This window comes from Acanthaster planci, linkage group LG01 (genome assembly GCF_054643075.1).
Source record: "Acanthaster planci isolate LZ-2023a linkage group LG01, COTS_SCS, whole genome shotgun sequence".
NCBI lineage: Eukaryota > Metazoa > Echinodermata > Asteroidea > Valvatida > Acanthasteridae > Acanthaster > Acanthaster planci.
The window spans coordinates 2,813,112-2,828,790 of record NC_141777.1 but is presented as its reverse complement, the minus strand read 5'-3'; the positions used below and the strand labels follow the sequence as shown (position 1 = coordinate 2,828,790).

The 15,679-nt window shown below is 40.4% G+C and overlaps 1 protein-coding gene across 5 annotated transcripts in view; it reads right to left on the bottom strand.

The window, feature by feature from the left end:
* Positions 1-312: 312 nt before the first annotated feature.
* LOC110974196 (uncharacterized) overlaps positions 313-15,679 on the bottom strand; it is a 54,733-nt gene continuing 39,366 nt past the window's right edge. For all 5 annotated transcript variants that reach the window (XM_087138622.1, XM_087138588.1, XM_087138545.1 and 2 more), the window contains 8 exons: positions 15,310-15,394; positions 12,445-12,560; positions 9,906-10,207; positions 8,954-9,082; positions 8,305-8,356; positions 7,571-7,691; positions 6,673-6,788; positions 313-5,694 (listed from right to left, as the gene is read on the bottom strand). In XM_087138622.1, coding sequence (XP_086994748.1) covers positions 5,666-5,694; positions 6,673-6,788; positions 7,571-7,691; positions 8,305-8,356; positions 8,954-9,082; positions 9,906-10,207; positions 12,445-12,560; positions 15,310-15,394 — 950 coding nt within the window. In that variant the 3' untranslated portion in view covers positions 313-5,665. The remainder of the gene's footprint in view (positions 5,695-6,672; positions 6,789-7,570; positions 7,692-8,304; positions 8,357-8,953; positions 9,083-9,905; positions 10,208-12,444; positions 12,561-15,309; positions 15,395-15,679) is intronic.

The window sequence follows — 15,679 nt, the reverse complement described above, 5'->3', positions numbered from 1 at the left end:
TTTCTCTTCCCAAGTAGGCCTACATTACTTAGTTTGGGATATCCGATTTATAAAAATGGTTCTAAATGGGTGTCAAAAGTTTGATGAATTATGGATAAATTTTGCTGCAACTGCTTGAATATTTCGGTTCCATTCACATCGCAACAAATCAAAATGTGTGCTTTAACTGTCTGGAGTTGAATAAATAATTCAACAATCTGAGAAAGAGTCCGTTAAACTGTTCCATCACTGTTTTCACGCACTTTAGTGCAAACCAGTCGAGTCACACAAAAGGCCAAACTCCAACAAAATGCACTTTCTTGAAGCCTCACGTGATCAATAGAAAGTCGAGCTTGCATTATTTTATTCAAATTTGCCATTTATACTTTGAATCATAATTAGATCAGGATTACACTTTTATAAACAGACAGATAAGTAATTGCAATCTAGTGTCTGAAGTCAGTAAGAGGTAAACCCACACCATGGTTACAACAGGTTGTGCTCTGGAATTTAATACTTCTGAGCCTCACATTTCAGGAAAGCATTAAAAAGTAAATTCACTAAATTAAAAGTTAAATCAAATACCAACATGACTGCAGTACTCTTCACACAATTCACCATGTCTGTGTATAAGTGACAGTGCGAATTAATGTCCAGTTTACAATTCTTCTTCAGTTTTCTTCTTAATGGTCAAAAATATACTTTTTGTTTAGAGAGTAACTATGGTTATTGCTTCTCTGAGGAACTCTGAGTGACACAGGTCAAATAAGCTATACTGTGTGGTTGATTTGGGGGAATGAGTTTCTCTTTAGGTTCACATCATATACGCCAGAGGCAAATAAAAGTAACCAGAGAGCTCAACTACACATTAAAATAGAAACCAAGCACAGAGGTGACACAACATTAATCTGAAGTCCAAGATTAAGAGCAGGCATTGCCAAACTAATTCAGCCACCTGGCAACATTTTCTCTGTGAAACTACTTCTTGGTCTCTATTGAGTAGTTGAAACTCTTTGACACACATGGGCACAGTGTACCACAGAATGGCAAGGGATGTTAACCTTTGTAAGTCAATAGTTTGTTTCATTTTTGACTGTACCACAATGAGTGGATTAAAAAAAGTCAGGATTGTACGAGTGAAAAAAAAGGCAAAAAATCCCTTAATTTCATCCCTCAAAGGATTGGCAAAGTTTTTGGTAAGCAGATTTTTCTGAGCAAGCTGAATGGAAGGCAATATTTATACCAGTTAAAACAGATCACAAGAATAATTTTTATCGGTAAATAAATTACAATTTGTCTAAATATCAAAGAAGTTAGACTACCACATACACGATTCAACAGATCATTTTGAAATGAAGACCCTTTCTCAAATGTCGGCCACATACCCGTTAGGCTACAGATATCTCATTCTGTGGTTCCTCACTTGGTAATTGGAGCTGAAAAATTGCTTGATCTTTCACAACACCAATGCAAGAACATATAATAAGAAGCCATAGATATTGGCCTCTACTCAAGGCCTACAATGGTTGCAGGACCAGAGATAAGCCAATGCTAACAGACAGAGCTGCAATTTGGGAAAAGGTCTAACTTACAAAGCAAGACAAATTTATATAAATATTTTTTTTATGGATTACAATAAATCCCAAACCAAACATCATATTCTTCAGTGGAGAGCATTGCATGAGCTATACACAACTTTTATAAACTGACACGAATGTCAAATAATTCAATATCAGTCAATGCACGTGGATTCCAAATAGACCCTACCGCAGCAAAGATGCCACATCCTTTTCCCCCTTATGGACAGGAAAAAAATAGCCCTTTTAGCACATAAAACGATTTAAGTGTCAATCAAACACATCAGCGTTCAATTCATTCCACTCAATAAAAGTAACTGCCAAGTAAGTTCTCACCAATATCCTAATTTTTCTTCAGCATAGGATCGATACCTCTCTTACAAAGGGTAAAACTATAGGATCACTTGTCTCATTCAAAGATGTTTAAAATTACTTTTATTTATGAAACAAATTCTTCTAATTTAATTTGATTATTAGAGCAAATCAAAGTCACCTGTATACAAATTTTTTTTTCGGGAGAGGTCATGTATTACTGATATACAAAACACCTCGTTAAATAAACTGAAAACTAACAACATAATTATCTGGATTTTGGATACAGTTACATCTGCAGAAATTCATTGGCATAAAGCATTTGAATTTTGGCTCTACATATTGGCCTATGTACAAAAAGCATGCTACACATGATTTGTAAGATTTTAAGCATTATAAAAATTGTCACTTGTTTCAGTGGATACCTCTGGGTAAGCATCGAGTTCAGTGATTAAATACCTGCAAATTAAAGTTTACATGAACAGTACTAGAGTTGCACACAAGTTAATCCCAGGTCAACAATGAGTCCGTCACACCACATCAAGTCACAGTAACTTGAAGAAAGGGGGGGGGGCCCTATAATGACACAGACATGCCCTGGTCATATTTCATAAGCTTGCTGTGTGTCTCAACTTCAGGTACCTTACATACCGTGGATAACCTGGCTGACTGGCAGAGGATCTTAAGCCACTTGGTTACTAACCTGATTATGGTAGTAACAAAATGCTAACAAATATTTTTAATGGGTACATTCTGAGCGCCTATTTTAGCTGTTCAGAGGATATCAGACTAAAGGCACTGCCATGGCTTTAAGGGGAAAGAGGCAACTAGTGGAGTAGCAGAGGGTGGATCAATGTATGAGTGTGTGGGGGATGATTTTTTATCTAGCTTAACAAAACGTCAATTTTTTTCTGGAGAAACTTTGATAAAGACAATCGGAAATAGCACCACAGAATATCTTTACACTAACAGAAAAAGACACTAACTGAAATGTTTTAAGTATTACATAGTTGTTACATGTAGGAATAGCCACAGTTTGTGACGGTAATTTCTTTTTTTTTGGTTGAAATTTGTCCCCTGAGCTTCGCCTGTCCAAGGAGGCAGTATGTGATAAATGCACAGTTGCAAATTACACATTCTGGGCCCAACTTCACGGTCACGCCTAAGATAGCAGAAAACTCATGCTTACCACAGAAGAAAATCTTGCTAACCCGATGCACTATTTCATGGTGCTTGCCACTAAGTTAAGCAAATTTTTCCTCCAAGGTAAGCTTGCCTTTTGCTGTGCCTTCTGCTTCTGGTCTTCATGAACACACAGAGTCTCTGTGAGTGTGAAATTGTGTGCTTAACAGTGCTGTGAAATTGGGCCCTGATTTCAAACGAAGCCAACTCCTAGACAATAACTGGATATGCTATTCAAAGTCCTTTATTACAAATGAATAAATCAATGAGTGTCAGAAGTATTTAAAACAGTAACATAAGAAATCTATCAGAAGATGCAGTTACATGCAAGAACCAAAGTAAATGGTGATTTGGAAATATGCTTCCAAACCAGATTTTTCTTGGTCCATACAATTTTGGTTTTACCCTTCAGATCCTTTAGCTCAGAAAACTAAAGCTTAATTAAGCTGCCTAAGTCTTTTCATTGCAAATGATCACTAGCTAACTGGAGACTGCAAATTCTCAGGAAAACAGGAAGAAAACATGTCAAAGTTCTCACACTACAAAAACAAAAAACAAAACAACTTTGCACTTTAGTATGAACTGGCCATGTTTTTAACTGGCATGATTAAGTTGATAGCGTTGATGCAGTAATTTGTACACTCAAACTTTAGAACAAACCAAAAATCAGTACAGAAGTAAGTTGTTCATGCATGGTGCTTGCCTCAAAACCACTTGGGTGATGAAGACATTTTAGAGGAAAGAGAAACATGATTTGAATTTTCTAACTGTAGCTATTCTGCTTCAGGATTTTTTTCTAGTTGATTAAATGGGCAGTGTCAGAAACCATCACTGGATTGCCTCTGGCCCACAAATACAATGCTTCTCAGTGTGAAATGGGCGGAACTGAAAAAAAGAAGAAGAAAACCATTACAAATTCCGTGACTGTTTTCTTCAGAATGTGAGCACCGTGAAATCAAGCTCTAGCAGGTTCAGTTGATGTAACTTAAGCTGTTACAGATAGAGGTTATTTTCAGCGCCTTCACAACCCCAGAATCAATATAAACAATGAAACAAAATGAGACCTTTTCCCTTCACATTTGAAATAAGACTCTAACAAGACCAAAAAATACAAGCTAAGTATGAGAGCAGTTTCAACAACTTGTACAAGGCAGCAGAATGTGAACTTCCACATACCACCCAGGTTAAAATAAGGTAATATCGAGTAACACAACAGCTTCATCTTGAGTTACAAAGAATATACACTCTAAAATGCTTGTCACTACCAAGTATATACTCTATGCAGGCCTGCACTGTACAGCAAAGTTGTTCTCATTTGAGAAATAATAATTGATATGTACTTAAGAATTCTTTTATTACCAACATTATCTATATTAAAAAAGTTTCTTTCCAATACAAGTCTTAAGATGACTTGTTCCAGAGAAAGACAGTGTGAACCTACGCAAATTCCTCCTGGAAATCTTTGAGACATGAAGATCCTGGAGAGCCTTTAGGCAAACATCTTGCAAACAGCCAATCTAGCTGGTGAGCTAGCACTGTACGAGACAGGGGCCTTTGGCCGCCTCTATGCACTACTTGCATAGTTGAAAAGTGGACAGCAGCTCTCACACAATCTTTGGCTGTGTCCGCATAGAATGGCTGTGACTTAGTGTAACACATGTTTGTATGGGCTGCTGGCCAGTGAAGGCAACTTTATCTCCAGCCACAGCCTTTAGTCTCTGCCCACTCAAAATTCGGGACTTCAATTATTTCTCACCAAAGCAATTTATCTGATATACTCAGTTTTTTGAACCTATCAAGGGAAGGTTACCGAGTAGTGTATGATGCCTTTATGTACAATGTAATGTCTACTGTTAAATGCTTTCTTTGAGAGCTATGATTTTTCACCTATTAACAATCAAGACAAGGGCGGAATTGTTTTTGATGCGGCAAGTTACATGTACTTCCCCTCAGAATTAAGCCCTCGGGAATCAACTCATATTATAAAATGCAATATTTGATTTTTAATGCCAATGCTCCCACAAGGTTAAAATTTCATCATAATTCTATCCTTCATTTAAGCGCACTTCATGGGCAAGTGGGACTAGAAGTCCATCATCCAATTAAAATACACACCTGCTTTTTCCCTGCACTCATTAAGATCTGCATACAAATTGAAAGCTACCAGGGTATTCTTACATGGGGAAACCAAAGCCACAGAAGTGGGCACGGCTCTGATCCGATGGTCTTGAGCCACACATTTCCATAAGACAGATACAAATCAAGTATTCTCTCACTGCATTTGAGGTTCCTAATATACAATTTACAGGCGATACATTTACGCCATTTTAAGTTCCCTGATGGAAAAAAAAAATAAAAATAAAAACACGCCAGAAACTTGTTAGCTAACAGATAGTTACATCAAGCACATAGGCATGCTTGCAAAACTTGTTAGTTTAAGTTCTCCCCTTTACACAAGGGTATAAAAAAATTGGCCAATAAGAGATAAGGGGCTGCAAAAGCAACCTATGAATATGTATATAGCATAATGCATGCCTGCTTCGGCAGATTGGTGGCGCTGTTTATACAAATTGAGGCACTGAAAATGACGGGTTGGTCGATGCTCGGACTCCTCTTTATCTTTTACTCAACTCTTCTCGGACAGCTGCACAGAAACAGAGAGTGAAAAAAGAAGACGAAAAAGAAAAACGGTGAATTCGGAAGCAAAGTAGCACTGAAAATCCTTGAGTGGACACCTGTTTGCGTTTTCTGTCCGCATCTTTGGCTGTAACACTGCAAGGCATACAACACACAGACTTTGGTCACTGATCCAACACTTTACTGTACAAGCAACAATTTCTGGTCATCCATGATGATCAATCCTATTCCAAACTTTGAGAAACCTATTTGGAAGTACAAAAGCAGCTTTCTTCTTTTTTGTTTAGATTTAAAAACACATCATTTACAACAAGTGGGGCTTATGAGTATGCCCTAATTAGAAATCAAAAGCGAATGGTACGCAGTACACTCCCATACTTCCATCCTCATAAATATGGCCATATATCTGAAATGAAATCAGTGCTATCAGGGGAAGTCTGGAAGTCTAGTAATTTTTCTACAAGGCCCCAAACCACAACTGCTTAAGTTCACCATTAATATTTTGTTCTGCCCAGGAGTTATTCCTACTCTTTGCAAATCCACACCCTACTCTTTGCAAATCCACAAAATCCTAACAACAGCTATTGCTTGGTTTCAGTGGAATTCAGAACTGTGCAGCCCTAGCACTTTCACTTTACAAAGGGCCTGAATCTTTCCAATTTTGTTGGAGATCAAAGAAAGTGTCACTGGGTTGCTCCATGCTACTAGAAGTTGTCTGACTGCTAGCTTGCTACCAAAATGCTGGGAGCTTCAGGGTCAATGATAAAATAGAGTAAATAAAGGGGTCAGTTGATAATTAAACCAAGCAGGTGTATAGCCACAACTTGGCAAATTCCAGCTGTTCATAACAAAGAAGTAGATAAAAGCAACAACATTTTGCTCAGCAAAAATGGGTTACTAGCCAAAAAAGTCACGCGATGTGTACTCCACAAGACTAGTTCCCTGCTGTTCTAAGCAGAGTGACTTGATGGGTCCCGCCACTGACCTTCAATTATTTCCTGCTTGATCTCGTTGAGCTGTACTCTGATGTCTGCCAGGATTTCTTGCTTGAGTTTCTCCAAGTCGCTTTCGCTGCCGTTGCTATGGGTTGAGCCTCGACGCCTGCAAAGAAAGACAAACAAGCAAAATTGTCAAGCCTGTGGCTCTGACCGCGTAGTTTAATTTCGCCGATAACAGAAGCAGTGAGACGTCTGAGGACAAACTGGTAGGAATTCTGCCAACAAATCCGATTAAATTGGGAGAGATTAATGATTTCGACTGGCCTTCATAGTAGCTGGATCAAGGGACCTTGTTAATTGTCATATTAATTAGTCCAATTAAACAACGACCTTGGGGAACCTTGGATTTGCTGCACGGAGGGGGTGCAAGAAAATGGCAAGTACGAACCAATATTTCTGGCTGAGGATGAGCTATGGTTTTTTCAACAGTAAGGTGATTTGAAAACAGACACTATACGATCAATGAAATTAACCCTGTCTCTTTTGAAGGGATTGTGTCTAGTCACTTTAAACACTCTCAACTACTGCAGAATGGTAAAACTTGAGTCAGGATAGAAGGAAACGAGACAGTGGCTTATGCCCTTTTGTTCATGGGCACTATACGAGCTTCCCTCATGAGTTCTTCACATCCAACCGCAGTTCCTGTTATATGCATGTAAACCATACCATTCCTTTTTTTACAGTTCGCACAGATAGCCAAGTTAAGCTTTCCCAATCTGCCCTCCACCAAAAGGGAGGAAAGGAGCATCTCTAACACAAGCACAGTGAAAACCAAGGGGTTGTCAACGTAGGCCACTTTTGAAATAATGACCTTTTTTACATCCAAGACTTCAAAGGGTCCATTTCACACCACATTTTTTTACTTCACACAATACATGTACTTACTTTAGTTTGGGTGAGCTAACTTGGGCGTCGTTGGACATGCCGTTGGTCTTTGGTCCAAATCTGTTGACCGTTGGCGGACCGGGCTGCTTCTCCCATGGCTTCTTTGGGGCAGAATCCGACGCTGCACCACAGGATAACAAGATATCAATTGAGGGGGTTAGAACTAAGAAAAAAGGAAAGTACTTGTATGCAGAAGTACTAACTATTTTTTTTGGGGGGGGGAACATATAGAAACATCATCACCTTGAAATCTTCCTTACACTCACAAAATACACTGACGGTCTACTTTTATTATGTTTGAAATATTTTCCAGGTTCTTCCAACTTAGCTCAAGAGCAAAATATTCTCTTTAGGAATTCATGCTTATATGTGCACTCAGTAATGTAAAGGTCAGTAAGTTACTGATTGTATCAATTAATATCAATTAACATATATTAACGAAGGGTTTACTCCACTTGACATTTGTGCTGAGTTGAAAGATTCACGGAGAATTCCAAACATGCAATCAAACTAAAAGCAAACCTTCAGTGTATTATGGCAGTGTGCGGAAAGTTTGGATGCTGGGATGCCTCATGCTTTACAGCGACAAACAGCAAAACAGCTTGGTGATTTCTTGTGACGTGTGGACTGTGAGCCAGAAATCTGGGTACAAATTGGCTGGGGTGGGGTGTGGTGGGGTGGGGTGGGCAGACGGGGTAGGGGGAGGAAAATGAGAGGAGTCTACGTGTACTTACAGGTCCTGGGGTGTCCGGCATCATTCTGTGTCTGCTTGCTGTCGCCGCTATCCTGATAAACAAATCAATTTACTTTGTCACTTGTTGAGGTTTTTTGTAAGAGGAAAGGGCACAGACTTTAATGGACAGAGTTCAAGTTTCACATCTTAACCAATGTCACTGCAGTCAGTATTATCCCTAAATCTTTCCAGATCCTTCAAGATCCCTAAGAAGCTATGAGGGGATTTTGTAGGATTCAGAATAAGCCACCCAGCCAATGTTGGTATTTCAAGCAAGAGATACACTGTGAATCTCTGTCCACATAAAAATCTCAGTCAACATGAAAACCAGGAACACGTAGGTGTGGTGAGTCAGGCTGGTGCAGTGGTCCTTTCCTTGACTTCCATCTCTGGGATTGAATCCCATTTCAGGCCAGTGTAGATGGTTTTTTCGGCCCCTACCCAATTTCAAGGGTTCACCTAAATGTTTGCATTTGCCTCCTGTTTTTTCGAACTGAACACTTCTTCCCTGTCTTCCTCAGGTTTCTTCAGGCTTTTGAGCTACATGTACAGCGCCAAGGGTGCTTTTGAGGAATCCTTGGTGTCATACCCAGAAATAAACAACCATAATAGGCACGCAAATAGTATTTATCAGATGTGGGTCAACTCACTGTCTTCTTCAAGCGGGACTGTAGTTTCCTCTGCATTTCGCTCATCAAATCCCCGCCTCCGCCACCACCTCCTCCGCCCACTTTGCTTGGTGCACTGCTACCGGAGCTACTCCCGCTGCCTGACTCGTCCTGAAGAGGAAATCAAGTAGGAAGCATTTTGCATGAAATCTGGGCCGTTTACGTAAACTTGGGGCTTGAAACGTTCAATTAAAATCATCATGAACTTCAAGGATAAGAACACATTCATCAAACCACAACAGGGGTTAATTTTTTTCTAATTTGCCGAAATAACTTTGGTCTTAACACCACAGAGTATGCCGTTACAGTAGCTGCGGTGCCGTTACAATAGCGGCAACACACTTATGTATGCATTGAAATTGAGGTGTATGTACATTTTAGCAAGTCTCACCAGCCTACTGTTGAGAGAGGCATACAATGGACATCTATCTCCTGCCAAGACCATAAAGCAGCTGCAATAATGGCTACTAACAGAGTACCATTCACAAATTGGCCATACTGAATTGAAAGCCATGTTTTACTTTGATCTATTTGGGGAACCTAAAAATCAAAATGAAAGCAATGAAATAAAAGTTCATCATGAACTAATTTCACTTGGGATGATGACTAATTTAAAAATGTGATTAGTTACAATTGAACATTTTCAGAGAAACTAAAAAAACAGAAAGTAAGGCATGGAAACTCACAATGAGTCATTTAAAACTTGTGACTAATTACATCTGAACAATTAAAAGCAACACCGAAAAACAATGAAACCGAGGCACAGAGCCTGAAATAGTCTGGCACCATCTGATATGACAAATTACATTGTATACAATAAATTCAGGAACATGTCCAAAAATGACTTTCCGGTGAATAAGATTGCTGCATTAATTAAAAGCCAACAAAAGACTTCCTTACGAAGAAAGAAAACATAACACACACTGCAGCTTACCCTGGAGACTTTCTTGAGCTTGCCAGCATTGGCGGCAATTGCTGCAGCAAGTCCTCCACCGCCGCCGCCGCCGCTGCCGCCGCCGCCACCACTGGGTGGAGGTGGGGGTGCAGGAGGGGCCCCACCAGCCCCTGGGGGTGGTGGGGGAGGAGGGGGTGGGGGCACCCCTGCCGGGGGTGCAGCACCAGGCTGAGTGGGCGACGTCTGTGGAGGCTGTGATGGGACGGCAGGAACGGGAGGGGCTTGTGGGGCAGCCGGGGGTGCTGGAGGTGCGGCTGGAGGTTGGGGTGGGCCAGCAGGAGCTGTAGGAGGAAAAGGACAAAATACTGACATGTTGACCTAGTAAGATGATTCAAGCCATGTCCACATCAACCGGCTGTGGCTGTGGCTCTGGCTGACAGGTTCTGGAAATTGGATTCCACGGGAGCATGTCATATCCAGCCACAGCCAAATAATTCAGACAGTCTTTGCTGTTTCCATTTAGTCAGGCAAAATTTGACATTGGGCCAAACTGTGCACTACTACATGTACGATATTGACTGGAGTACAAGATCATATGGTGCACCGAAGGCATCCCCAGTAATGGTAGAAGCAAGCTATCTGTTGCTTACATAATGTACAAAATAATTGCCACGTGATGGTTTCTCTGAAGGAACAGACGTCACCAGTCACTGTAGCCAAGTAAAGTACTGAAGTACAGTAGCCCAGTCACTGCGCAGCGATCTTGTGCTAAAACTGGTTAATGATATAACATCATGAAGACCAGTCAAATGCTGTATACCCGATAGGAAAAAAGTATGAAGTCTGGGGGGATGACACGATAGTTACACTGTACATACCTTGATGTAATAATGCAACACCTTTGACACTGAAACAAAGATCTTGCATTGCTACTCAAGATGAGCAACTGATTCACTCTGGATCATGACAAACAAACTTAGAGCTTGCTTAAACTTCACAAGAATATCTGTGCGATAAACTTGTACGTATGATTGTATGCACTGACAACTAGCCACAAAGTCTGATTCAAGACAATTAGAATCTTGTGAGTTTTCGCTGTAAATGTTTTGGCACATGTAGCATTGAATTCATTCACGTTGCATCACTGGCATTGCTGTTAACGACAATATGAACTGAGCCCTTAGGCCGGCTGGTGTACATGTAGGAATGCACATAATGATGCCAGGGAAGAACGACTGGGATTGCCAACATATTTTTCAACCTGATAATGATTATCATTATGCATGCCGCCGTGACATCTCCTCAGGCGGCACGTACATGTACACATGTATGCTCAACAGTTGATTTGCCTACAGACAGTTCTCTTCCAAGGCCACATTATTTGCCTACCAACAGCTGGGAAAATTATGACTGCCCATCAGTAAAAAAGCAAAACAACAGTAAAACACCCCCCAAAATCTGTTACTGGCTCTACATACACCCTACTATGTGACAATATGGCTTTCTTTTAAATGTAATGGGGCAAATGTACGTTTTGAGGCCAAAACCTGACAACTAAGGGTAATATTCCTGCAAACTTTGGCAGCCCATTAGAATAGCCGGAAACATGACAGAAGTATACTTCTGTCCACTGGGATTTCCATGAACAAGACTGTGGTTTACTTCATATACCCACCCGTAATTTCATTCAAATTAATTTGATATGCCCAAACATTCTGACTCAACCGTATAAGTACATGGCTGATGAACTTATGGAAAAGTAAGAACCCTCTTGACTGCGCATTCCCCCTGGGAAAGAGATACCAAGGAAGGAAATTATTTAATTGGGGTGCTGATAGCAAGCTTCAACAACTGACGAGGTTTCAAAATGACACAGGATGAGATAAGAAGTGTGATACTGGTTTGGACGATGCGGTTAATGAAGCAGTTTATTTGTACAAGTTTGATGAAGTGATTTGAAGCTGGTTGAAGAGCTTCGCTACTGATGAAAATACTGAAGCATGCCTTTGACTACAAACAGTACCTATTGTACATGCTTAAGTCATACTGGAAAATACACATACATGATTTTTGTTGAGAAACATACAACACATTCTTAAAGTAATTTTACTCACTCTCCACCGCACAGAGTTCTCCAAACATTGCAAGAGGCAAACAAAAGGTCTTTAATATTTCACCTATAAATCTGGGGCCTCAGTGCAGTTTTAAAAGTGACCTCTCTGCAGCATTTTCCACCTCAGAGTGAAGTCAAGGGATTTCTAGTTCAGCCCCTGCCCGACATTTTAATTACTTCATGCCAGGGTTCCCTGTACCGGAGACCTTAGGTTTATACGCATAGCTGGGGGTGCCCAAAAAAAGAATGACCATAGTCTGTTCACACAACTGGAGAGAAAATGTAGAAACAGAGACAGTGTAAAGGACCTGCTACATTCAAATTTTGATACATTTAATTGATGCAGTGAGAAGGAGCGTTGGCCAGGTGCCAGTCTGTTTTCCTATTTTGCTGGTTTTCACTGCCTTAAGTTTTGGTATTCCCATACAGTCTTCAAAGTCCCTAATTTTTGAACTAGGGCCTTACCTGCTGCTTGCTCATTGAGGAGTCTCTGTTGTTTCTCATACTGTTGCTGTCGGAGCTGTTCTTCCTGTTGCTGTCGCCGCAGCTGTTCCTGCTGTGCACGCTGCTGCTCTAACGCTCTGGAACAATTCAAGGAAAAGAGATTTACTTCACAAAAATCGAATGTGACGAGATCAGGTGAGATGTTAACAAACACTTCAAACTGTTCAACAACAGCCAGGTAAAAGTAAAAAGAAAAACAAACACAAAAGAGGAAAAAAAAAACATTCCTGAATGTAGCTCGATTTGTTGGGAAAACACAAGTTCTGCTTTCTTTCAGTACTCTGAATGTATGTATAGTAAAATATTTGAACAAAACTTGACTAATTCATAGTGTCATTTGGGAGAAACCTTTCCACACAGCATATATTATAAAATCACTTTGTGGTACGGAGTCAGTTCATGCTATGCCAACTTTTTTCAGGGAAGTTCTATGACAAATATCAATAAGACTCATGTCCCCCGACAATTCCTGAAATTTTTTTATATAAGCAATTCCTTTAACTGCTACAGCCTAAAGGTGATGGCTACCAATGTCAGGTCAGTATACAGAGAGCAAGTGCATGTAATTCCAACAACATACAAGTATCCTGCCGTCAAACTGGGTATATGTACTTGAGAATTTGCCAAAATGTATGTTTTATTTAGAAAGTGAATTTTGTCCTTTAACATGATGTCAAAGATTACCGAAGAGATAATGCCAAATGCACGTAGAGAACAATGGATTTCACTTAGTGTAATTATCAAGTGAAGCTCTGTTTTTTTAAAAACCATCTTCCCTCTTCCTGCCTTTTAAATAAATAAATAAATAAAAAAGCACTGTTCAGTTCCCTTTTTTAAAATGCATTTTGTAACAAAAACCTTGGATTTTTAAAAAATGACATAGAATGTTTGGGCCTAATGTTTTCTTACTTTTAAGAACCAGAATTTATTTTGAGAAAAGACACTCAACTCAAGTTAAAAAAGCATCCTTTCTCAGGAGGGCACATCTTTTAATCATCTGTTAGTGTCTATGGAATGTCTGTCATTTAGTCAGTGTGGTATGCCAGGAATGAGACGAATGCTAGGCTATCCCATAATGCATAGGTGGAACAGACGGTTCCATATCGTTATGATGGAAAGCTGTGATGGTGGAACTATTAATAGCTTCGCTCTCTCCAAAAAACAAGCCAAATTTTGTGACAAACCTCCCCAAACACAAAAGCATGTACATGTATGCATGGATGTCTTACAGGGGTTTGAGAAGGTGCCAACCCAAGAAAAAAATTGACAAAAAATGCAAAAAAAAAAAAAAAGACAGAGAATAGAAACAGATTAATGGGATGAAAATCACCAATTTGCTGGAAAACGCCTTAAAATTGGCCTCTGACCGAAAAGGTTTATTGGTTTGTTGTTGATAAGTGCTTTGCCCTCCCCCCAGAAAAATGCCCACGTAAACACCCAAACTGCACATTTGTACGTAGGAATGGAGTCATATGCAATTTAATGTACATGTAAATGTACGTATCTGCTCAGTTCTTTTGAAGGCAAAACGGAAAGTGATTATATTATGTCCATCTACAATCTTCAGATTTGCTATAACAGCCGAATGATAGAAGTACGCTATCTTTCAAAAGGTCAGGGCGGGCCACGATGCGAGACTTCTGCAGTCTGGCATTTGCAGTAGTTGTCAAATTGTCACGCAGAATGACAAACAGATGACAGTGTGAACTTTTCTCTTCTCTGAGATACTGCTCTTAATTCATGGTCAAAATGATATCCACTCGTGAGACAACCTCTGTCTGGAATTTGGTATTGACACCAGACTCCACAGAATGAACTTCATGTGCAAGGAACATGGAAAAACTCTTGGCTCATGGCACCAATATCTGGAGAAAATTGTATCCAGCAGGCTTCTCTGACAACAGTCCTCTTCTTGTACTAAACCTACCACTTCCAAATACACTTTTGTTGCAAGCACCTGCCTTTTCCAAATGAAATGTGCTTCCATAAGTAGTTTTCATGCCTGGATCACAGTGGCGTAGCCATTGGGAGGGGGGCATGTGCCTCCCACAAATTCCCGATACCCTCCCAGGTGCCCCCCCACACTGAAAAAAATGGATGAATGGATACTGAACAAGGGTAACAAAACTGGCCCCCAAAAACCACACCACTGAAAGCTGGTGCCCCCCATAAGATGCTGGTGCCCCCTCCCCTACTAGTAAAATCCTAGCTACGCCACTGCTGGGTCACTAACCTCAAGTCCCTTCAACTGGAGTGGTTGCTTCAAAGACAAAGGATGGTCCATATTAGGTATCTTTTTCATAAAACAAATCTGGCTTCCTGATTTGCACTAATTTACAAATTTACTAGTTACCTTCTTTCTTGTCTGTCCCTCTCCAACGGCCCAGAAGTGTTGGGGCCTCAGACATCAAATATTGCTGCTAGGAGCTTAATCACTTAATCCCCCCAAACTCGAAAGATGTTTTGCATGGTCTATGTTTTTCCTCAAAGAAAAACTTGTTTTCTGGTTATCATTATCGTGGGGCAGCAACTCCCGGCCAAATCTGCCAATGTCTTGATTCCATTTTTATGAGGCTGCTAAGCACACGGACTTCTTACTAAGCACAGAAAATCTGCTAAGCAACAGCAGGTACATGTACCTCGCTAAAAAGTCATGCAATGCACATTTCATATGACTGCTCGCTGGCTGATCTTTGCTTAATTAACTTAAGCCTTAAGTTTATAGGGCAACATGTTTCTGCTATTCAGCTCCATGAAATCAACCCCTGGACGTCTTACCAAAATATAAAACCCCAAAGTTTCCTCTCTTCTCTTTCTTTTTTTTACCTCTGTCTGGCTTCCTCCTCTGCCTGGGCTTGCGCTGCCTGCTGCTGCTGCTGTTGCTGTTGGAAATTATGCTGGCTGGGTGGGGCTAAACAATGGAACAATGACAAGAAAACAAGGTTCACCAGTCACAGAATGTTCAGTGGCACTAAACGTACAAGTGGCAGTAATCCTGCACTGTTTGTGACAACATTCAAATCAATGGACAAGTTTGTTGTGACTTGATCAATAGAGACGGGGCAGACAGGTACAAGTGACATTTTATTCAGAGGACAATTTTGGCCCCTCCCTAGGTGAAAACTGAACTGACTCTCCGTGTAGCGGTACTTTTTCTCCTTCTCCCAGGTGTGTTACCACTCGTGCCAGTAGGTTG